Here is a 24852-nt window from a genome sequence, read left to right on the forward strand (position 1 = left end):
AGCTGATAACCGTCCACTGTTGTTTTAAACTGTTGTACTTGATTGGGATTGTAGTATGTTCAGTTTGACTGGAAATATGAAGTCATATGAAGATAGATGAATCTAGGGCAATGTAATATTGAATGTGGAAATACAGAGCGTTATATTATAGCAGATACAGTTGCCATGGATAATGTGTCCTGTTGTCCTTAATTCTTAAAACATACATTTATTTTTAGTCAAGTTCTACAAATATTTTTTTTACAAATCTAAAGTCAAAATGAAGGCTTCAGGACGAGTTGTCCGTGTGCTTTTAGTTGTGCGGCTGTTAGCTGTAATGTGATGTGAAGTCTGTTGTTTGGAATCAGTACTGGGCGGACGCAACATGAGACGATTGAGACCAATAAATGAAAGACCCGACCCCTGTCACCAGGTCCAAGGTGGTTAGAAGTTTAAAAAAAAAAGAAATACAGTGGGGAAAAAAAGTATTTAGTCAGCCACCAATTGTGCAAGTTCTCCCACTTAAAAAGATGAGAGAGGCCTGTAATTTTCATCATAGGTACACGTCAACTATGACAGACAAAATGAGAATTTTTTTCCCAGAAAATCACATTGTAGGATTTTTAATTAATTTATTTGCAAATTATGGTGGAAAATAAGTATTTGGTCAATAACAAAAGTTTCTCAATACTTTGTTATATACCCTTTGGATGATAGAAAATACATTGTGGTTTAACATGACAACTAAAGGTTACAACAGCACTTGAAGAGCGCTGACTTTTCCCCTTAGGGGACAAGGGTCAGGGGTCATTGTAGAACATCATCAGGTGTTTTTGCCATTGTGCCCTTTAACCCTGGGTCAGGGGGATGATACCTTGTTATTAAATGGCCGACATCATAGCAACGTCGTCCACAATTGAATGAATACGGTCATAGACTGACTGGATATCCAGTGCGGCTGACGACGAGAGAGAATATAGAATCACTGTCGTGTTCTGTTTTGACTGTGTACTGTGTCATTAGATGATATTTGTCCCTCGCTTAAAACTTACCTGATCAAACAATGGGGTGAAGTTCCCCCTCACAACGCTAGCTTACCTCAGAGAGAGAGAGAGAGAGAGAGAGAGAGAGCGGCCTTCTGCAGCAGTGGAGATGTGCTGAGACCGCTGTATCCTGGGCACCGTGGAGACAATGGAATAGGGTTTAAAAGGGACTGAATGCCTTCTGCTGAGGCAGGCTGTCCACTGACCACTCTCTGCATGGACTGTGACGCAGCCCGGCACACCGCCACCTTTGTGTGACAATAATGGAATGACACGAGAATGACCACCGCCAGGGAACATTTGGGCATTGTTCAGGGAACCAATGGGAATTGGAACAAATAGACAACCTTTGTGTGTGGATGTGAATTTTGAATGTGAATGTGAATGCATGTTGAGTCAATGTATTTTTCGCCCGGCACGCCTTTCAAGTCTACTCCGTGACCAAGAGGGAAAGGGGGACGTCATACAAAGACACAGCCAATCAGAGATAAGCCTGTTGGATTTATGCCAAGTTTTTTAGGCTTGTAAGACATTAGTGGAAGTGGCAAAAGCCAGTTTAAAAAAAAAATCAAAAATGCCCTATACACCATCTGGCTTTTTCTGCGACCGGTTGATCCGGGAGAGAGAGAGAAGAGACGGAGAAGGTTCCCTCAGCAAGCCCCTACGCTTCAGCGGACAGGACTTTGCCACGCTGAAACAGGAGTGCCTCACCAAGAAGTGCCTGTTTGAGGATGACACCTTCCCTGCCACCGTGGAGTCTCTGGGGTACAAGGAGCTGGGACACAAGTCCAACAAGGTCAAGAACATCGTCTGGAAGAGACCCAAGGTAGGAGGGGGGGGAGCAGGGTGGACATACAGGAGAGGAGGATGATTCAGTACAGAGGGGATGGAATGGACACGCATGTGGGAGGTGGGATGATATCTACAATACCGAGTCAACAACAAGGACGTTTCAGGATGTTTGAAAGGGATTCATGATGGCAAACATTTTGTGGAATCTTATCTGGATCTACATGTTCAGCTAAGTACTGAACAGAGAAATCTAAGGACCTCTGAGGTACTTATCACCATTCATTATGGGATGGAATCATGGTTGTTATGGCTGCTTGAAACATGCAACTGTCAGAATGGTTAGAAATGGTTATGAATCATATGGTTAAAGAACGGGGGCAGGGGGGGGAGGGGGCTGGGGGGGGAGTAGCTGATTATTTAAAATCCCTGGCAAGGTTGATGTGAAGCTATGAATTGGTGAACTATGGTTTATCCATTTGTTTGTAGGGGATGCCAGGGACCTCACCATACGATATTACCACCATACTTAGGTGCCGATACGATATGGAATGCGATTCTCACGATTCTATATATACTGCAATTTTATTGCGATTTGATGATCCAAACATATTGCTCACCATATGTCTGTTGCAGAGAGACAATAGAGAGCATGAGAAAACGAGTTTTGATCAGTCAGGGAAATAAAAGTGCTGAAAACATGTTGTCTCACTATTTAAAAAGAAGATGGAGAACAAGCTATAGAATGATTTGTATTTTGCCGCGGTTACCTACACTACTAAAATAATAATAATAACAATATTATTATACACTGAGTGCACAAAACATTAAGAACACCTGCTCTTTCCATGACATAGACTGATCAGGTGAATCCAGGTGAAAGCTATGATCCCTTATTGATGTCACTTGTTAAATCCACTTCTCATCCGTGTAGATGAAGGGGAGGAGACAGGTTAAAGAAGGATTTTTAAGCCTTGAGACAATTGAGACATGGATTGTGTATGTGTGCCATTCAGAGGGTGAATGGGCAAGACAAAAAAATGTAAGTGTCTTTGAACGGGGTATGGGAGTAGGTGCCAGGCGCACTGGTTGGTGTCAAGAACTGCAATGCTGCTGGGTCTTTCATGCTCAACAGTTTCCTGTGTGTATCAAGAATGGTCCACCACCCAAAGAGCATCCAGCCAACTTGACACAACTGTGGGAAGCATTGGAGTCAACATGGGCCAGCATCCCTGTGGAACACTTTTGACACCTTGTAGAGTCCATGCCCCAATGAATTGAGGCTGTTCTGAGGGCAAAGGGGGGGGTTGCAACTCAATATTAGGAAGGTGTTCCTAATGTTTGGTGTACTTAATGTGTGTATATATATATATATACTACCGTTCAAAAGTTTGAAATGTCCTTGTTTCCTAAATAAATTTATTTGTCCATTACAATAACATCAAATTGATCAGAAATACAGTGTAGACATTGTTAATGTTGTAAATGGCTATTGTAGCTGGAAACAGCTGATTTTTAATGGAATATCTACATAGGCGTACAGAGGCCCATTATCAGCAACCATCAGTCCTGTGTTCCAATGGCACGTTGTGTTTGCTAATCCAAGTTTATCATTTTAAAAGGCTAATTGATCATTAGAAAACCCTTTTGCAATGATGTTAGCACAGCTGAAAACTGTTGTGCTGATTAAAGAAGCAATAAAACTGGCCTTCTTGAGACTAGTTGAGTATCTGGAGCATCAGCAATTGTGGGTTCGATTACAGGATCAAAATGGCCAGAAACAAAGAAACTCGTCAGTCTATTCTTGTTCTGAGAAATGAAGGCTATTCCATGCGAGACTGAAGATCTTGTACAACGCTGTGTACTACTCCCTTCACAGAACAGCGCAAACTGTCTCTAACCAGAATAGAAAGAGGAGTGGGAGGCCCCGGTGCACAACTGAGCAAGAGGACAAATACATTAGAGTGTCTAGTTTGAGAAACAGGTCCTCAACTGGCAGCTTCATTAAATAGTACCCGCAAAACACCAGTCTCAACGTCAACAGTGAAGAGGCGACTCCGGGATGCTGACCTTCTAGGCAGAGTTGCAAAGAAAAGCCGTATCTCAGACTGGCCAATCAAAATAAAAGATTAAGATGGGCAAAAGAACACAGACACTGGACAGAGGAAGATTGGATTTTTTTTTTATGGACAGACGAATCGAAGTTTGAGGTGTTCGGATCACAAAGAAGAACATTTGTGAGACGCAGACCAAATGAAAAGATGCTGGAGGAGTGCTTGATGCCATCTGTCAAGCATGGTGGAGGCAATGTGATGGTCTGGGGGTGCTTTGGTGGTGGTAAAGTGGGAGATTTGTACAGGGTAAAAGGGATCTTAAAGAAGGAAGGCTATCACTCCATTTTGCAACGCCATGCCATACCCTGTGGACGGCGCTTGATTGGAGCCAATTTTCTCCTACAACAGGACAATGACCCAAAGCACAGCTCCAAACTATGCAATAACTGTTTAGGGAAGAAGCAGTCAGCTGGTATTCTGCCTATAATGGAGTGGCCAGCACCGGATCTCAACCCTATTGAGCTGTTGTGGGAGCAGCTTGACCGTATGGTACGTAAGAAGTGCCCATCAAGCCAATCCAACTTGTGGGAGGTGCTTCAGGAAGCATGGGGTGAAATCTCTTCAGATTACCTCAACAAATTGACAACTAGAATGCCAAAGGTCTGCAAGGCTGTAATTGCTGCAAATGGAGGATTCTTTGACGAAAGCAAAGTTTGAAGGACACAATTATTATTTCAATTAAAAAGCATTATTTCTAACCTTGTTAATGACCACATTTCATTTTACTTAAAAAAAAAAAAACATTTTAGCAGACACTCTTATCCAGAGCGACTTACAGGAGCAATTAGGGTTAAGTGCCTTGCTCAAGGGCACATCGACAGATTTTTCACCTAGTCGGCTCGGGGATTAGAACCAGCGACCTTTCGGTTACTAGCACAACGCTCTTAACTACTAAGCTACCTGCAGCCCCAATTTCCTATTCATTTTGCTATATTTCCTATTCAAACTCATTTCATGTATGTTTTCATGGAAAACAAGGACATTTCTAAGTGACCCCAAACTTTTGAACGGTAGTGTATATTATTATTATTATTATTATTATTATTATTATTATTATTATTATTATCGATACTTGCAGTCAAATATTGATATAATATTGTCCAATAGTAATATAATAATACGTAACTGTATGGATTTCTTCCCCATCACTATTTTTTCTGTGTTTCTGTTCTGGTGTTATAGTCCCATTACAGCAGTGATCCATGTATATCCATGTTTCTGTGTGTTTCTGTTATGGTGTTTTTCCCATTACAGCAGTGATCCATGTATATCCATGTTTCTGTGTGTTTCTGTTATGGTGTTTTTCCCATTACAGCAGTGATCCATGTATATCCATGTTTCTGTGTGTTTCTGTTCTGGTGTTTTCCCATTACAGCAGTGATCCATGTATATCCATGTTTCTGTGTGTTTCTGTTCTGGTGTTTTTCCCATTACAGCAGTGATCCATGTATATCCATGTTTCTGTCTTCAGGAGATCTGTGAGAACCCTCAGTTCATTGTGGGCGGCGCCAGCAGGACAGACATTTGCCAGGGAGATCTTGGTAAATAAACAATTTTACACCACACCACACCACCCGACACCACCCTACACCACACCACACCACACCACCCCACACCACACCACACCACCCCACACCACCCCACACCACCCCACCCCATGTTGATGTCGATTACGGCAGCCCCCCGCACCTCTCTGATTCAGAGGGGTTAGGTTAAACGTGGAAGACACATTTTGGTTGAATGCATTCAGTTGTACAACTGACTAGGTATCCCCTTACCCTTCCCACTACACACTACACTACACCACACTACACCTCTCTACACCACACTACACCTCACTGCACCTCTTCTCACCACACTGCACTGCACCTCACCACACTACACGTCAACTCACCACACTGCACCTCACCTCACCACACCTCACTACACCACACCACACCTCACCTCACCTCACCTCACCTCACCGCACTGCACCTCACTACACCCATCACACTGCACCTCACCTCACCTCACCACACTACACCTCACCACACTACACTGCACCTCACCTCACCACACTGCACCTCACCACACCGCACCGCACTGCACCTCACCTCACCTCACCTCACCACACTACACCTCACTACACCCATCACACTGCACCTCACTACACCCATCACACTGCACCTCACCTCACCTCACCACACTACACCTCACCACACTACACTGCACCTCACCTCACCACACTGCACCTCACCACACCGCACCGCACTGCACCTCACCTCACCTCACCTCACCACACTACACCTCACTACACCTCACCTCACTACACTGCACCTCACCTCACCACACTACACTGCATCTCACCTCACCACACTACACTGCATCTCACCTCACCTCACCACACTACACCTCACTACACCTCACCTCACTACACTGCACCTCACCTCACCTCACTACACTGCACCTCACCTCACCACACTACACTGCATCTCACCTCACCACACTACACTGCATCTCACCTCACCACACTACACTGCACCTCACCTCACCTCACTACACTGCACCTCTTCTCACTACACTGCACCTCACCTCACCACACCGCACCGCACTGCACCTCACTACACCTCACTACACCTCACTACACCTCACCACACTACAATGCACCTCACCTCACCACACCACACTGCACCTCACCACACTACACTACATTGCACCACACCAGTATGATGTATTGACTGATACTGAGGAGGGGTCAGGTGTATGATGTATTGACTGATACTGAGGAGGGGTCAGGTTTATGTGATGTATTGACTGATACTGAGGAGGGATCAGGTTATATGATGTATTGACTGATACTGAGGAGGGGTCAGGTGTATGATGTATTGACTGATACTGAGGAGGGGTCAGGTGTATGTGATGTATTGACTGATACTGAGGAGGGGTCAGGTTTATATGATGTATTGACTGATACTGAGGAGGGGTCAGGTGTATGATGTATTGACTGATACTGAGGAGAGGTCAGGTGTATGATGTATTGACTGATGAGTCGGTAGGGGTAGGAGGTTTTATGTACCATGATAACCCTGAAGGGGATACTACAAAGTAGGATCAATGAGTTAGTCATTAAAAAGGCTGAACTTAGATGTGTGTTTTTGGTTGTTGAATCAATTAGACCAAGCCCATTTCAAGCTTATCTTTCAAAAAAATATGTCTAACTCCTTGATCATACTCTATACTATACCCCTCTGGTTACCATTCTCTTCAGGGGAGAAAACATCCCAGCTCTCCCCCTGTGAGGCTCAGGGCTGGCCTCTCTGCCAGTGGCCTCTCTACATTGTACTGGCTCTATGGAAGGGATTCCAGCTCTCCCCCTGTGAGCCTCACGGCTGGCCTCTCTGCCAGTGGCCTCTCTACATTGTACTGGCTCTGTGGAAGGGATTCCAGCTAGCAGCACTTCTCATTGTTGAGCTGTTCGTCCATCCAGTGTCTGTATAAAGGGACCACGAGGGACAAAGGTCCATGCAGGCTGGGACAAAAATATTCTAAACGCTCATAACTGACATTGTTCAATGGTTAACTCCCTGACTGGGCACAGCCTACACACAGGTGTGGAGTGACAACCAGAAAACACTGAGGTCAGCAGTGAGAGACTGTGGGACTATTCCTCAACAACACAAAGATATTGGACTATTCCTCAACAACACAAAGATATTGGAGTAAATATTGCATCAGTATTTTCAGATATCAAGACGGGAGAGGCTAATGCAGACACGCCTGGTGCCCAAAATTGATGACGTATGTCGCACAGCGAGAGTTAAGTGGGGACCTGGTGGGGATGAACGGATTGGGTTCAGTCAGGTCTGTCAGTCGTCCTGATGAGCTCTTCCCAGCTAGCTAGTGGTTAGAAACTTCATCGAGAATTTGAAATGTGTCTGCCGAAGTTGGGACTTGGGAGAGTGTTGAGAATCATTCCGTTTTTATCAGTGTAACTGTTCCTTTTTTTTATGTAGATGTTAATGCCGTAGTTATACATTTTTTTGTGTGAAAATCACTACAATACATGTGCTTTAGCTGTCACCCTGGCCTAATATTGGCTACACTATCTAGCTACTTCCCTCTCCTTACTGGCCTGATATTGGCTACACTATCTAGCTACTTCCCTCTCCTGCAGAACAGCAAGACCGAGCGAAGGACACTCTGCGCCCTGTGGCGTTGGGCTACCGGCTTACAGCCAAACTCTCCCCATTGGGCAGTAGACAGTATCACGGTGCCATCCAGATGGTTACTATCAATATTATATAGGTTATTTATCATGTAGGCTGCTATCCTACTGGAAATATGATAAGGGGATGGAACAAATTAGTCACGTAGCTACCGACAGGGACATGTGATACTGCTGCCTTGTGGGAAACACATCGATACTGCTGCCTAGTGGGAAACACCTCGATACTGCTGCCTAGTGGGAAACACCAGTGGGAAGCACCTCGATACTGCTGCCTTGTGGGAAACACCTCGATACTGCTGCCTAGTGGGAAACAGCAGTGGGAAGCACCTCGATACTGCTGCCTTGTGGGAAGCACCTCGATACTGCTGCCTTGTGGGAAACACCTCGATACTGCTGCCTAGTGGGAAACACATCGATACTGCTGCCTAGTGGGAAGCACCTCGATACTGCTGCCTAGTGGGAAACAGCAGTGGGAAGCACCTCGATACTGCTGCCTTGTGGGAAGCACCTCGATACTGCTGCCTTGTGGGAAACACCTCGATACTGCTGCCTAGTGGGAAACACATCGATACTGCTGCCTAGTGGGAAACAGCAGTGGGAAGCACCTCGATACTGCTGCCTAGTGGGAAACACATTGATACTGCTGCCTTGTGGGAAACACCTCGATACTGCTGCCTAGTGGGAAGCACCTCGATACTGCTGCCTAGTGGGAAACAGCAGTGGGAAGCACCTCGATACTGCTGCCTTGTGGGAAGCACCTCGATACTGCTGCCTAGTGGGAAACAGCAGTGGGAAGCACCTCGATACTGCTGCCTAGTGGGAAACACATCGATACTGCTGCCTAGTGGGAAACACCTCGATACTGCTGCCTAGTGGGAAACACATCGATACTGCTGCCTAGTGGGAAGCACCTCGATACTGCTGCCTAGTGGGAAGCACATCGATACTGCTGCCTAGTGGGAAGCACCTCGATACTGCTGCCTTGTGGGAAACACATCGATACTGCTGCCTAGTGGGAAGCACCTCGATACTGCTGCCTTGTGGGAAACACATCGATACTGCTGCCTAGTGGGAAGCACCTCGATACTGCTGCCTTGTGGGAAACAGCAGTGGGAAGCACCTCGATACTGCTGCCTTGTGGGAAACACATCGATACTGCTGCCTAGTGGGAAGCACCTCGATACTGCTGCCTTGTGGGAAACAGCAGTGGGAAGCACCTCGATACTGCTGCCTTGTGGGAAGCACCTCGATACTGCTGCCTAGTGGGGATGCACCAGTGGGAAGCACCTCGATACTGCTGCCTTGTGGGAAGCACCAGTGGGAAGCACCTCGATACTGCTGCCTTGTGGGAAGCACCTCGATACTGCTGCCTTGTGGGAAACACCTCGATACTGCTGCCTAGTGGGAAGCACCAGTGGGAAGCACCTCGATACTGCTGCCTAGTGGGAAGCACCTCGATACTGCTGCCTAGTGGGAAGCACCAGTGGGAAGCACCTCGATACTGCTGCCTTGTGGGAAACACCTCGATACTGCTGCCTAGTGGGAAGCACCTCGATACTGCTGCCTAGTGGGAAACAGCAGTGGGAAGCACCTCGATACTGCTGCCTTGTGGGAAGCACCTCGATACTGCTGCCTTGTGGGAAACACCTCGATACTGCTGCCTAGTGGGAAGCACCTCGATACTGCTGCCTAGTGGGAAACACATCAATACTGCTGCCTAGTGGGAAACAGCAGTGGGAAGCACCTCGATACTGCTGCCTTGTGGGAAACAGCAGTGGGAAGCACCTCGATACTGCTGCCTTTTGGGAAACACCTCGATACTGCTGCCTAGTGGGAAGCACCTCGATACTGCTGCCTAGTGGGAAGCACCAGTGGGAAGCACCTCGATACTGCTGCCTTGTGGGAAACACCTCGATACTGCTGCCTAGTGGGAAACACCTCGATACTGCTGCCTAGTGGGAAACAGCAGTGGGAAGCACCTCGATACTGCTGCCTTGTGGGAAGCACCTCGATACTGCTGCCTTGTGGGAAACACCTCGATACTGCTGCCTAGTGGGAAGCACCTCGATACTGCTGCCTAGTGGGAAGCACCAGTGGGAAGCACCTCGATACTGCTGCCTTGTGGGAAACACCTCGATACTGCTGCCTTGTGGGAAACACCTCGATACTGCTGCCTAGTGGGAAGCACCAGTGGGAAGCACCTCGATACTGCTGCCTTGTGGGAAACACCTCGATACTGCTGCCTTGTGGGAAACACCTCGATACTGCTGCCTTGTGGGAAACACCTCGATACTGCTGCCTAGTGGGAAGCACCTCGATACTGCTGCCTTGTGGGAAGCACCTCGATACTGCTGCCTAGTGGGAAACAGCAGTGGGAAGCACCTCGATACTGCTGCCTTGTGGGAAACACATCGATACTGCTGCCTAGTGGGAAGCACCTCGATACTGCTGCCTAGTGGGAAGCACATCGATACTGCTGCCTAGTGGGAAGCACCTCGATACTGCTGCCTTGTGGGAAACACATCGATACTGCTGCCTAGTGGGAAGCACCTCGATACTGCTGCCTTGTGGGAAACACATCGATACTGCTGCCTAGTGGGAAGCACCTCGATACTGCTGCCTTGTGGGAAACACATCGATACTGCTGCCTAGTGGGAAGCACCTCGATACTGCTGCCTTGTGGGAAACAGCAGTGGGAAGTACCTCGATACTGCTGCCTTGTGGGAAACACATCGATACTGCTGCCTAGTGGGAAGCACCTCGATACTGCTGCCTTGTGGGAAACAGCAGTGGGAAGCACCTCGATACTGCTGCCTTGTGGGAAGCACCTCGATACTGCTGCCTAGTGGGAAGCACCAGTGGGAAGCACCTCGATACTGCTGCCTTGTGGGAAGCACCAGTGGGAAGCACCTCGATACTGCTGCCTTGTGGGAAGCACCTCGATACTGCTGCCTTGTGGGAAACACCTCGATACTGCTGCCTAGTGGGAAGCACTTCGATACTGCTGCCTAGTGGGAAGCACCAGTGGGAAGCACCTCGATACTGCTGCCTTGTGGGAAACACCTCGATACTGCTGCCTAGTGGGAAACACCTCGATACTGCTGCCTAGTGGGAAACACCTCGATACTGCTGCCTAGTGGGAAACAGCAGTGGGAAGCACCTCGATACTGCTGCCTTGTGGGAAGCACCTCGATACTGCTGCCTTGTGGGAAACACCTCGATACTGCTGCCTAGTGGGAAGCACCTCGATACTGCTGCCTAGTGGGAAACAGCAGTGGGAAGCACCTCGATACTGCTGCCTTGTGGGAAACAGCAGTGGGAAGCACCTCGATACTGCTGCCTTGTGGGAAGCACCTCGATACTGCTGCCTAGTGGGAAACACATCAATACTGCTGCCTAGTGGGAAACAGCAGTGGGAAGCACCTCGATACTGCTGCCTTGTGGGAAACACCTCGATACTGCTGCCTTGTGGGAAACACCTCGATACTGCTGCCTAGTGGGAAGCACCAGTGGGAAGCACCTCGATACTGCTGCCTTGTGGGAAACACCTCGATACTGCTGCCTTGTGGGAAACACCTCGATACTGCTGCCTAGTGGGAAGCACCAGTGGGAAGCACCTCGATACTGCTGCCTTGTGGGAAACACCTCGATACTGCTGCCTTGTGGGAAACACCTCGATACTGCTGCCTTGTGGGAAACACCTCGATACTGCTGCCTAGTGGGAAGCACCTCGATACTGCTGCCTAGTGGGAAGCACCAGTGGGAAGCACCTCGATACTGCTGCCTTGTGGGAAACACCTCGATACTGCTGCCTTGTGGGAAACACCTCGATACTGCTGCCTTGTGGGAAACACCTCGATACTGCTGCCTAGTGGGAAGCACCTCGATACTGCTGCCTAGTGGGAAACAGCAGTGGGAAGCACCTCGATACTGCTGCCTTGTGGGAAGCACCTCGATACTGCTGCCTAGTGGGAAACAGCAGTGGGAAGCACCTCGATACTGCTGCCTTGTGGGAAACACCTCGATACTGCTGCCTAGTGGGAAACAGCAGTGGGAAGCACCTCGATACAACACTATTGTACTGGTCATTCACACCAGCGTGCCGTTACGTTAGCTAATTGGCATGTCATGGTGACCAATATCACAAGGTATTTCTCCCTCGCCCATCGAAAATAAACATCACTTTCTTTTACAAGTTTTAACTAGCGCCATGCTGCTGCTGTTGCCATCTAGCCAGCATAAACTAGCCGGGGGATGGCTCATCAGGACCACTGACTGAACCGGGAATGGCTCATCAGGACCACTGACTGGACCGGGAATGGCTCATCAGGACCACTGACTGGACCGGGAATGGCTCATCAGGACCACTGACTGGCCCGGGAATGGCTCATCAGGACCACTGACTGGACCCAATCCATCAGGACCACTGACTGGCCCGGGAATGGCTCATCAGGACCACTGACTGGCCCGGGAATGGCTCATCAGGACCACTGACTGAACCCAATCCATTATAAACTAGCCCGGGAATGGCTCATCAGGACCACTGACTGGACCGGGAATGGCTCATCAGGACCACTGACTGGCCCGGGAATGGCTCATCAGGACCACTGACTGAACCCAATCCATTATAAACTAGCCCGGGAATGGCTCATCAGGACCACTGACTGGCCCGGGAATGGCTCATCAGGACCACTGACTGGACCGGGAATGGCTCATCAGGACCACTGACTGAACCCATTCCATTCGTCTCCACTGGACTCTCAGCTGCGTGACATACCACACGTCATCCATTTGGGCACCAGGCGCGTCAGTATGGCCTCTCCCTATCAAGTCCCATCTGGAGACAACAAAGATGGTCACCACTCAATAGTTACATAACAGTGGGGCTTCCGTCCATCAACTCCAACCATTCACGGCCAGGGGTTAGATAAAACAATAGTTTTACATGCTGTGTACATTTACCAGTAACAATAGTGAATGAAACCAACTTCCCATTGAGCCTGTTGAATGACTGTGTGTTCCTTGGTTTGTGTGTCTATGTGTGTGTGTGTGTGTGTGTGTGTGTGTATACACTGATTGTACAAAACATTAGGAACACCTTCCTAATATTGAGTTGCACCCCCTTTTGCCCTCAGAACAGCCTCAATTCATCGGGACATGGACTCTACAAGTTGTCAAGTGTTCCACAGGGATGCTGGCCAATGTTGACTCCAATGCTTCCCACAGTTGTGTCAAGTTGGCTGGATGTCCTTTGGGTGGTGGACCGTTCTTGATACACACGGGAAACTGTTGAGCGTGAAAAACCCAGCAGCGTTCCAGTTCTTGACACAAACCAATGTGCCTGGCACCTACTCCCATACCCTGTTCAAAGGCACTTAAGTCTTTCCCATTCACCCTCTGAATGGCACACGCACAATCCATGTCTCAATTGTCTCAAGGCTTAAAAATCCTTCTTTAACCTGTCTCCTCCCCTTCATCTACACTGACTGAAGTGGACTTAACAGGTGACATCAATAGCTTTCACCTGGATTCACCTGGTCAGTCTATATCATGGAAAGAGCAGGTGTTCTTAATGTTTTGTACACTCAATGTATGTGTGTGTCTTTCTGACTGTGTGTGTTTCTTGGTGTGTGTGTGTCTTTCTGACTGTGTGTTTCTTGGTGTGTGTGTCTGTAGATAAGTAACAGTGTGTTTCATAGGTGACTGCTGGCTGCTGGCTGCTATAGCCTGTCTGACTGTGTGTTTCCTAGGTGACTGCTGGCTGCTATAGCCTGTCTGACTGTGTGTTTCCTAGGTGACTGCTGGCTGCTATAGCCTGTCTGACTGTGTGTTTCCTAGGTGACTGCTGGCTGCTGGCTGCTATAGCCTGTCTGACTGTGTGTTTCCTAGGTGACTGCTGGCTGCTGGCTGCTATAGCCTGTCTGACTGTGTGTTTCCTAGGTGACTGCTGGCTGCTATAGCCTGTCTGACTGTGTGTTTCCTAGGTGACTGCTGGCTGCTATAGCCTGTCTGACTGTGTGTTTCCTAGGTGACTGCTGGCTGCTGGCTGCTATAGCCTGTCTGACTGTGTGTTTCCTAGGTGACTGCTGGCTGCTGGCTGCTATAGCCTGTCTGACTGTGTGTTTCCTAGGTGACTGCTGGCTGCTGGCTGCTATAGCCTGTCTGACTGTGTGTTTCCTAGGTGACTGCTGGCTGCTTGCTGCTATAGCCTGTCTGACTGTGTGTTTCCTAGGTGACTGCTGGCTGCTGGCTGCTATAGCCTGTCTGACTGTGTGTTTCCTAGGTGACTGCTGGCTGCTATAGCCTGTCTGACTGTGTGTTTCCTAGGTGACTGCTGGCTGCTGGCTGCTATAGCCTGTCTGACTGTGTGTTTCCTAGGTGACTGCTGGCTGCTGGCTGCTATAGCCTGTCTGACTGTGTGTTTCCTAGGTGACTGCTGGCTGCTATAGCCTGTCTGACTGTGTGTTTCCTAGGTGACTGCTGGCTGCTGGCTGCTATAGCCTGTCTGACTGTGTGTTTCCTAGGTGACTGCTGGCTGCTGGCTGCTATAGCCTGTCTGACTGTGTGTTTCCTAGGTGACTGCTGGCTGCTTGCTGCTATAGCCTGTCTGACTGTGTGTTTCCTAGGTGACTGCTGGCTGCTGGCTGCTATAGCCTGTCTGACCCTGAATGAGAAGCTTCTCTTCCGGGTCGTTCCTCAGGAACAGAGCTACTCCGAGGGATATTGTGGACTCTTCCACTTCCAGGTCAGAACCAACCAATCAAAACCACAGAACTAGAATGAGTTTACCAGTTAAATGGGTCAAAACAACTCTCATTATTACACTAATGTCAATGACTATGTTCCACTGCAATCACGGCAAGGGTCTGTGCCATTTCAATTCAGTCAGTTCAGGAATTAAACTTATTCAAAATTCCAGTTTTCCTCATTTAATTTCCTTAAAAGTAGGATAGGAATTTCAGTTTACTTCCTGAAATGGGTGAATTGAAATGGAATCAACCCCAACCCTGATTGAAACACATTATCAACTTTTGTCAAATCCTCAACCATGTATTGCATGGGACAACTCTTTCTCCTCCAGTTCTGGCGATATGGCGACTGGGTTGACGTTGTTATTGACGACCGCATCCCCACCCTCAACAACCAGCTGGTGTTCACCAAGTCTGCAGAGAGAAACGAATTCTGGAGTGCCCTTCTGGAGAAGGCCTACGCCAAGTATGTACCACTAACCCTAACCCTACACCAAGTATGTACCACTAACCCTAACCCTACACCAAGTATGTACCACTAACCCTAACCCTACACCAAGTATGTACCCCTAACCCTATACCAAGTACGTACCACTAACCCTAACCCTACGCCAAGTATGTACCCCTAACCCTATACCAAGTACGTACCACTAACCCTAACCCTACACCAAGTATGTACCACTAACCCTAACCCTAACACTACGCCAAGTACGTACCCCTAACCCTAACACTACGCCAAGTACGTACCCCTAACCCTATACCAAGTATGTACCACTAACCCTAACCCTACGCCAAGTATGTACCACTAACCCTAACCCTACACCAAGTATGTACCACTAACCCTAACCCTACACCAAGTATGTACCACTAACCCTAACCCTAACACTATGCCATGTACGTACCCCTAACACTACACCAAGTATGTACCACTAACTCTAACACTACGCCAAGTATGTACCCCTAACACTACACCAAGTATGTACCCCTAACCCTAACCCTACACCAAGTACGTACCACTAACCCTAACCCTACACCAAGTATGTACCACTAACCGTAACCCTACACCAAGTACGTACCACTAACCATAACCCTACACCAAGTATGTACCACTAACCCTAACCCTACACCAAGCATGTACCACTAACCCTATACCAAGTACGTACCACTAACCCTAACCCTACACCAAGTAGATAACCCTAACCCCAACCCTACACCAAGTAGGTAACCCTAACTCCAACTCTACACCAAGTAGGTAACCCTAACCCCAACTCTACACCAAGTAGGTAACCCTAACCCCAACCCTACACCAAGTAGGTAACCCTAACTCCAACTCTACACCAAGTAGATAACCCTAACCACAACCCTACACCAAGTAGGCAACCCTAACCCTACACCAAGTAGGTAACCCTAACCCTAACCCTACACCAAGTAGGTAACCCTAACCCCAACTCTACACCAAGTAGGTAACCCTAACCCCAACCCTACACCAAGTAGGTAACCCTAACCCTACACCAAGTAGGTAACCCTAACCCCAACCCTACACCAAGTAGGTAACCCTAACCCCAACTCTACACCAAGTAGATAACCCTAACCACAACCCTACACCAAGTAGGCAACCCTAACCCTACACCAAGTAGGTAACCCTAACCCTACACCAAGTAGATAACCCTAACCCCAACCCTACACCAAGTAGGTAACCCTAACCCCAACTCTACACCAAGTAGATAACCCTAACCACAACCCTACACCAAGTAGGTAACCCTAACCCTAACCCTACACCAAGTAGGTAACCCTAACCCTACACCAAGTAGGTAACCCTAACCCCAACCCTACACCAAGTAGGTAACCCTAACCCCAACCCTACACCAAGTAGGTAACCCTAACCCTACACCAAGTAGGTAACCTTTACCCTAATCCTACACCAAGTAGGTAACCCTAACCCTACACCAAGTAGGTAACCCTAACCCTAACCCTACACCAAGTAGGTAACCCTAACCCTACACCAAGTAGGTAACCCTAACCCTAACCCTACACCAAGTAGGTAACCCTAACCCCAACTCTACACCAAGTAGGTAACCCTAACCCTAACCCTACACCAAGTAGGTAACCCTAACCCTACACCAAGTAGGTAACCCTAACCCTAACCCTACACCAAGTAGGTAACCCTAACCCTACACCAAGTAGGTAACCCTAACCCCAACCCTACACCAAGTAGGTAACCTTTACCCTAACCCTACACCAAGTAGGTAACCTTTACCCTAACCCTACACCAAGTAGGTAACCTTTACCCTAACCCTACACCAAGTAGGTAACCTTTACCCTAACCCTATACAAGTCTAGATAGATCAGACTATAGTCTACATCAGGGTTTCCCAAACCACGACCCTAACCCTCACTCTTCCACCCCCCCTCCCCAGGCTTCACGGTTCCTATGAGGCCCTGAAGGGCGGCAACACCACGGAGGCCATGGAAGACTTCACCGGGGGAGTGACAGAGTTCTATGAGATGAAGGAGGCGCCCAAGGAGCTGTACAAGATCATGAAGAAGGCCCTGGAGAGTGGCTCTATGATGGGCTGCTCTATCGACGTGAGTCTCTGACCTTAGGAGCGTGATCCCTTACTTCAACCGGTCTCACAAACCGTAATTGAAGAGACTCACGTCAATAGAGCAGCCCATCAGGGAGCCTCTCTCTTCATTTATGATTCTGAACCATCACCTGACCCGTCACCTGACCCGTCACCTGACCCGTCACCAGACCCGTCACCTGACCCGTCACCAGACCCGTCACCTGACCCATCACCTGACCCATCACCTGACCCGTCACCAGACCCGTCACCTGACCCGTCACCAGACCCGTCACCTGACCCGTCACCAGACCCGTCACCTGACCCGTCACCTGACCCGTCACCTGACCCGTACTCAGTGCACATATGTACCGTGTCGGTGTGGGTACAAATCTGTCCCACTGCCTAATTGACACAATGGCCATGTCCGAATACTCATGCTTGTGTTCTAAATGGTAGGCATTTTGGGAATGCGAACAAATAATGTTTCATAGTATGTGAGATTTCTAAAATGCAGTATGCTTTAAATGCCAAGATGTCATACTCATTTTGGCTTTTCATCTAGTAGAATTGCATACTATTGAGGAAGATAATTTTATTTTGAGACCCACGTATGTCTGACAATAGCTGATAATCAGCTGAGGGGACACGTTGTACCAAAATTAACCAATGGCAGGAATCAACGCAATTGCGCATTAGATGAAGCATTCTCAGTAGGAGAAGTCTAGGATGCTGATATTTGTTGCTTACAGCATTCGTTTTTTACTAAACAGTACGTTCTAAATAGTATGAGTAGTATACAGTACGTTCTAAATAGTATGAGTAGTATACAGTACGTTCTAAATAGTATGAGTAGTATACAGTACGTTCTAAATAGTATGAGTAGTATACAGTACGTTCTAAATAGTATCAGTAGTATACAGTACGTTCTAAATAGTATGAGTAGTATACAGTACGTTCTAAATAGTATGAGTAGTATACAGTATGCAGATTTAGTAAGTAGCCAGAGTTCGGACACGGCCACAGCTGTCTTCTCTCTTTCCTGCCCCCTCTACTCACTGTCCTGTCCAATAAAAACATGTACAAAATACAAGAATAGTGGGAACTATTCAAATAAAATGTTTTATGGAAAATAAAACACTAATAATTATATTTTGATTAGATAAATAATCAATCCCCTGAGTCAATACATGTTAGAATCACCTTTGGCAGCGATTACAGCTGTGAGTCTTTCTGGGTAAGTCTCTAAGAGCTTTGCGAACCTGGATTGTGCAATATTTGCCCATTATTCTTTTCAGAATTCTTCAAACTCTGTCAAGTTGGTTTTTGATCATTGCTAGACAGCAATTTTCAAATCTTGCAATAGATTTTCAAGCCAATTTAAATCAAAACTGTAACTAGGGTACTCAGGAACATTCAGTGTCATCTTGGTAAGTAACTCCAGTGTATAATTGGCGTTTTAGGTTATTGTCCTGCTGAAACGTGGATTTGTCTCCCAGTGTCTGGTGGAAAGCAGACTGAACCAGGTCTTCCTCTAGGATTTTGCCTGTGCTTAGCTCTATTTCAGTTTTTTAATCGTAAAAAACTCCCTGGTCCTTGCCGATGACAAGCACACCCATAACATGATGCAGCCACCACCTTGCTTGAAAATATGAAGAGTGTTACTCAGTGACGTGTCGTGTTGGACCTCAACCAGACATGTGGTAGCTATGGGGATTATTTAAAGTCCAAAATAAGTCAGAACTGCAAAATGTCACAACTGAAACAATTGATCCCATAGAGTTTGTGTTGTGTGGCTAAATCGTTGTATCTGTGACATGATGGAGTCTGTGACAGAACAGGCAGCACCATTGAGGCTGTCTTTTTAAAGCTGCATGGGTCATGCTCTACCAACTGAGCTACAGAGGACCAGCATGTGGGTCGTGGACAAGTAGAGTACTGAGATGCAAAGCCAGCAGGGGGGCTCCAACCCTCCAAGAGCCCAACCATAATGCTTTGTATTTCTTTGCCACATTTTGCAGTATTACTTTAGTGCCTTGTTGCAAACAGGAAACAGGATACATGTTTTGGAATATTGTTCTTCTGTACAGACTTCCTTCTCTTCACTCTGTCAATTAGGTTAGTATTATGGAGTAACTGCAATGTTTTTGATCTTTCCTGAGTTTTCTGCTGTCACAACCATTTAACTCTGTAACTGGTTTAAAATCACCATTGGCCTCATGGTGAAATCCCTGAGAGGTTTCCTTCCTCTCTGGCAACTGAGTTAGGAAGGACGCCTGTATCTTTGTAGTGATTGGGTGTATTGATACACCATCCAAAGTGTAATTAATAACTTCACCATGCCTATTGGCATCTACCAATAGGTGCCCTTATTTGTGAGGCATTGGAAAAGCTCCCTGGTCTTTCAAATCAAATCTTATTGGTCACATACACGTTTTTAGCAGATGTTATTGCGGGTGTAGCGAAATTCCTGTGTTTCTAGCTCTGACAGTGCAGTAATATCTAACAATTTCACAACATATACCCAATACACACAAATCTAAGTAAAGCAATGGAATTAAGAATATATAAATAAATATATGGACGAGCAATGTCAGAGTGGCATAGACTAAGATACAGTAGAATAGTATGGAATACAGTATATACATATGAGATGAGTAATGCAAGATATGTAAACATGATTAAAGTGGCTAGTGTTCCATTTATTAAAGTGGCCAGTGATTTCTAATCAATGTATATAGGCAGCAGCCTCTAATGTGCTAGTGATGGCTATTTAACAGTCTGATGGCCTTGAGATAGAAGCAGTTTTTCAGTCTCTCGGTCCCAGCTTTGATGCACCTGTACTGACCTCGCCTTCTGGATGATAGCGGGGTGAACAGGCAGTGGCTCGGGTAGTTGATATCCTTGATGATCTTTTTGGCCTTCCTGTGACATCGGGTGCTGTAGGTGTCCTGGAGGGCGGGTAGTTTGCCCCCAGTGATGCGTTGGGCAGACCGTACCACCCTCTGGAGAGCCCTGCTGTTGCGGGCGGTGTAGTTGCCATACCAGGCGGTGAAACAGCCCAACAGGATGCTCTAAATTGTGCATCTGTAAAAGTGTGTGAGGGTTTTAGGTGCCAAGCCAAATTTCTTCAGCCTCCTGAGGTTGAAGAGGAGCTGTTGCCCCTTCTTCACCACACTGTCTGCGTGGGTGGACGATTTCAGTTTGTCAGTGAAGTGTACGCCAAGGAACTTGAAGCTTTCCACCTTCTCCACTGCGGTCCCGTCGATGTGAATAGGGGGGTGCTCCCTCTGCTGTTTCCTGAAGTCCACGATCAGCTCCTTTGTTTTGTTGATGTTGAGTGAGAGGTTATATTCCTGGCACCACACTCCCAGAGCCCTCACCTCCTCCCTGTAGGCGGTCTCGTCATTGTTGGTAATCAAGCCTACTACTGTTGTGTCGTCTACAAACTTGATGATTGAGTTGGAGGCCTACTTGGCCACGCAGTCATGGGTGAACAGGGAATACAAAAGGGGGCTGAGCACGCACCCTTGTGGGGCCCTAGTGTTAAGGATCAGCGAAATGGAGGTGTTGTTTCCTACCTTCACCACCTGGGGGCGGCCCGTCAGGAAGTCCAGGACCCAGTTGCACAGGGCGGGGTTCAGACCCAGGGCCTCGAGCTTAATGATGAGCTTGGAGGGTACTATGGTGTTGAATGCTGAGCTATAGTCAATGAACAGCATCCTTACATAGGTATTCCTCTTGTCCAGATGGGATAGGGCAGTGTGCAGTGTGATGGCGATTGCATCGTCTGTGGATCTATTGGGGCGGTAAGCAAATTGAAGTGGGTCTAGGGTGTCCTGTAAGGTAGAGGTGATATGATCCTTGACTAGTCTCTCAAAGCACTTCATGATGACAGAGGTGAGTGCTACGGGGCGAAAGTCATTTAGTTCAGTTACCTTTGCTTTCTTGGGTACAGGGACAATGGTGGCCATCTTGAATCATGTGGGGACAGCAGACTGGGATTGGGAGAGATTTAATATGTCCGTAAACACACAAGCCAGCTGGTCTGCACATGCTCTGAGGACACGGCTAGGGATGCCATCTGGGCTGGCAGCCTTGCGAGGGTTAACACGCTTAAATGTCTTACTCACGTCGACCACGGAGAAGGAGAGCCCACAGTCCTTGGTAGCTGGCCGCGTCGGTGGCCCTGTGTTATCCTCAAAGCGGGCCCTTGGTAGTGGGCCGCGTCGGTGGCACTGTGTTATCCTCAAAGCGGGCCCTTGGTAGTGGGCCGCGTCGGTGGCACTGTGTTATTCTCAAAGCGGGCCCTTGGTAGTGGGCCGCGTCGGTGGCACTGTGTTATCCTCAAAGCCGCGTCGGTGGCACTGTGTTATCCTCAAAGCCGCGTCGGTGGCCCTGTGTTATCCTCAAGGCCCCGTCGGTGGCCCTGTGTTATCCTCAAAGCGGGCCCTTGGTAGTGGGCCGCGTCGGTGGCACTTTGTTATCCTCAAAGCCCCGTCGGTGGCCCTGTGTTATCCTCAAAGCGGGCCCTTGGTAGTGGGCCGCGTCGGTGGCACTTTGTTATCCTCAAAGCCCCGTCGGTGGCCCTGTGTTATCCTCAAAGCCCCGTCGGTGGCCCTGTGTTATCCTCAAAGCCCCGTCGGTGGCCCTGTGTTATCCTCAAAGCCCCGTCGGTGGCACTGTGTTATCCTCAAAGCCCCGTCGGTGGCCCTGTGTTATCCTCAAAGCCCCGTCGGTGGCCCTGTGTTATCCTCAAAGCCCCGTCGGTGGCCCTGTGTTATCCTCAAAGCGAAGAACTTGTTTAGCGACTCCACTTTGTCCCTATATTTACCTTTTGCCTTACGGAGGGAATAACTACACTGTTTGTATTCGGCCATATCCCAGTCACCTTGCCATGGTTAAATGCGGTGGTTCGCGCTTTCAGTTTTGCGCGAATGCTGCCATCTATCCACGGTTTCTGGTTAGGGTTGGTTTTAGTAGTCACAGGTACAACATCTCCTATACAGTTGTGGTCAAACGTTTTGAGAATTACACAAGTATTGGAGATATTTTTGTCAGATGTTACTATGGTATACTGAAGTATAATTACAAGCATTCCATAAGTGTCAAAGGCTTTTATTGACAATTACATTAAGTTTATGCAAAGAGTCAATATTTGCGGTGTTGACACTTCTTTTTCAAGACCTCTGCAATCCGCCCTGGCATGCTGTTAATTAACTTCTGGGCCACATCCTGACTGATGGCAGCCTATTCTTGCATAATCAATGCTTGGAGTTTGTCAGAATTTGTGGGTTTTTGTTTGTCCACCCGCCTCTTGAGGACCAACCACAAATTCTCAATGGGATTAAGGTCTGGGGAGTTTCCTGGCCATGGACCCAAAATGTCGATGTTTTGTTCCCCAAGCCACTTAGTTCTCACTTTTGCCTTATGGCAAGGTGCTCCATCATGCTGGAAAAGGCATTGGTCGTCACCAAACTGTTCTTGGATGGTTAGGAGAAGTTTCTCTCGGAGGATGTGTTGGTACCATTCTTTATTCATGGTTGTGTTCTTAGGCAAAATTGTGAGTGAGCCCACTCCCTTGTCTGAGAAGCAACCCCACACATGAATGGTCTCAGGATGCTTTACTGTTGGCATGACACAGGACTGATGGTAGCGCTCACCTTGTCTTCTCAGGACAAGGTGTTTTCCGGATGCCCCAAACAATCGGAAAGGGGATTCATCAGAGAAAATGATATGATTTACCTCAGTCATCAGCAGTCCATTCCCTGTACCTTTTACTTTTACCTTTACCTTTTGCAGAATATCAGTCTGTCCCTGATGTTTTTCCTGGAGAGAAGTGGCTTCTTTGTTGCCCTTCTTGACACCAGGCCATCCTCCAAAAGTCTTCGCCTCACTGTGCGTGCAGATGCACTCACACCTGCCTGCTGCCATTCCTGAGCAAGTTCTGCACTAGTGGTGCCCCGATCCCGCAGCTGAATCAACTTTAGGAGACGGTCCTGGCGCTTGCTGGACTTTTCTTGGGTGCCCTGACGCCTTCTTCACAACAATTGAACCTCTCTCCTTGAAGTTCTTGATAATCCGATAAATGGTTGATTTAGGTGCAATCTTACTAGCAGCAATATCCTTGCCTGTGAAGCCCTTTTTGTGCAAAGCAATAATGACGGCACGTGTTTCCTTGCAGGTAACCATGGTTAACAGAGGAAGAACAATGATTTCAAGCACCACCCTCCTTTTAAAGCTTCCAGTCTGTTATTCTAACTCAATCAGCATGACAGAGTGATCTCTCCCTCGTCAACACTCTCACCTGTGTTAATGAGAGAATCACTGACATGATGGCAGCTGGTCCTTTTGTGGCAGGGCGGAAATGCAGTGGAAATGTTTTTGGGGGATTAAGTTCATTTTCATGGCAAAGAGGGACTTTGCAATTAATTGCAATTCATCTGATCACTCTTCATGACATTCTGGAGTACATGCAAATTGCCATAATCAAAACTGAGGCAGCAGACATTGTGAAAATTAGTATTTGTGTCATTCTCTTTATCTTCCTGATAAACTCAGTCACCGTATCAGTATATATGTCAATATTATTCTCTGAAGCTACCCGGAACATATCCCAGTCCGCGTGTTCAAAACAATCTTGAAGCGTGGATTCTGATTGGTCAGACCAGCGTTGAATTGTCCTTAGCACGGGTACTTCCTGTTTGAGTTTCTGCCTATAGGAAGGGAGGAGCAAAATGGAGTCGTGGTCAGATTTGCCGAAAGGAGGGCGGGGGAGGGCCTTGTATGCATCCCGGATGTTGGAGTAGCAGTGGTCGAGTGTTTTAGGAGCGCGAGTACTACAGTCAATGTGTTGATAGAACTTCGGCAGCCTTTTCCTCATATTTGCTTTGTTAAAATCCCCAGCAACAATAAATGCAGCCTCAGGATATGTGGTTTCCAGTTTGCATAAAGTCCATTGAAGTTCTTTGAGGGCCGTCGTGGTATCGGCTTGAGGGGGGATATACACGGCCGTGACTATAACCAAAGAGAATTATCTTGGGAGATAATACGGTCGGCATTTGATTGTGAGATATTCTGGGTCGGGTGAACAGAAGGACTTGAGTTCCTGTATGTTACTACAATTACACCATGAGTCGTTAATCATAAAACACACACCTCCGCCCTTCAGCTTCCCGGATAGATATTTATTCCCGTCTGCACGATGAACAGAGAACCCAACTGGCTGGACTGACTCGGACAGTATATCCCGAGAGAGCCATGTTTCCGTGAAACAGAGGATGTTACAATCCCTGATATCTCTCTGGTAAGGAACCCTCGCCCTGAGCTCGTCAACTTTATTATCCAGAGACTGAACATTAGCGAGTAGTATACTCGGAAGCGGTGGGTGGTGGAATCTGGAATCAG

The 24852-nt window shown here is 47.6% G+C and overlaps 1 protein-coding gene across 4 annotated transcripts in view; it reads left to right on the forward strand.

Annotated features, from left to right (window-relative positions):
• Positions 1-1461: 1461 nt before the first annotated feature.
• Positions 1462-24852, forward strand: part of LOC121539129 (calpain-3-like) — a 64749-nt gene continuing 41358 nt past the window's right edge. The window contains exons 1-5 of one of the 4 annotated variants that reach the window (XM_041847398.2): positions 1462-1848; positions 5397-5466; positions 14759-14877; positions 15214-15347; positions 17299-17467. In XM_041847398.2, coding sequence (XP_041703332.1) covers positions 1597-1848; positions 5397-5466; positions 14759-14877; positions 15214-15347; positions 17299-17467 — 744 coding nt within the window. In that variant the 5' untranslated portion in view covers positions 1462-1596. The remainder of the gene's footprint in view (positions 1849-5396; positions 5467-14758; positions 14878-15213; positions 15348-17298; positions 17468-24852) is intronic. The other 3 variants (XM_041847400.2, XM_041847397.2, XM_041847399.2) reach the window with 3 other exon arrangements.

This window comes from Coregonus clupeaformis, unplaced genomic scaffold (assembly GCF_020615455.1).
Source record: "Coregonus clupeaformis isolate EN_2021a unplaced genomic scaffold, ASM2061545v1 scaf0430, whole genome shotgun sequence".
Classification (NCBI taxonomy): domain Eukaryota; kingdom Metazoa; phylum Chordata; class Actinopteri; order Salmoniformes; family Salmonidae; genus Coregonus; species Coregonus clupeaformis.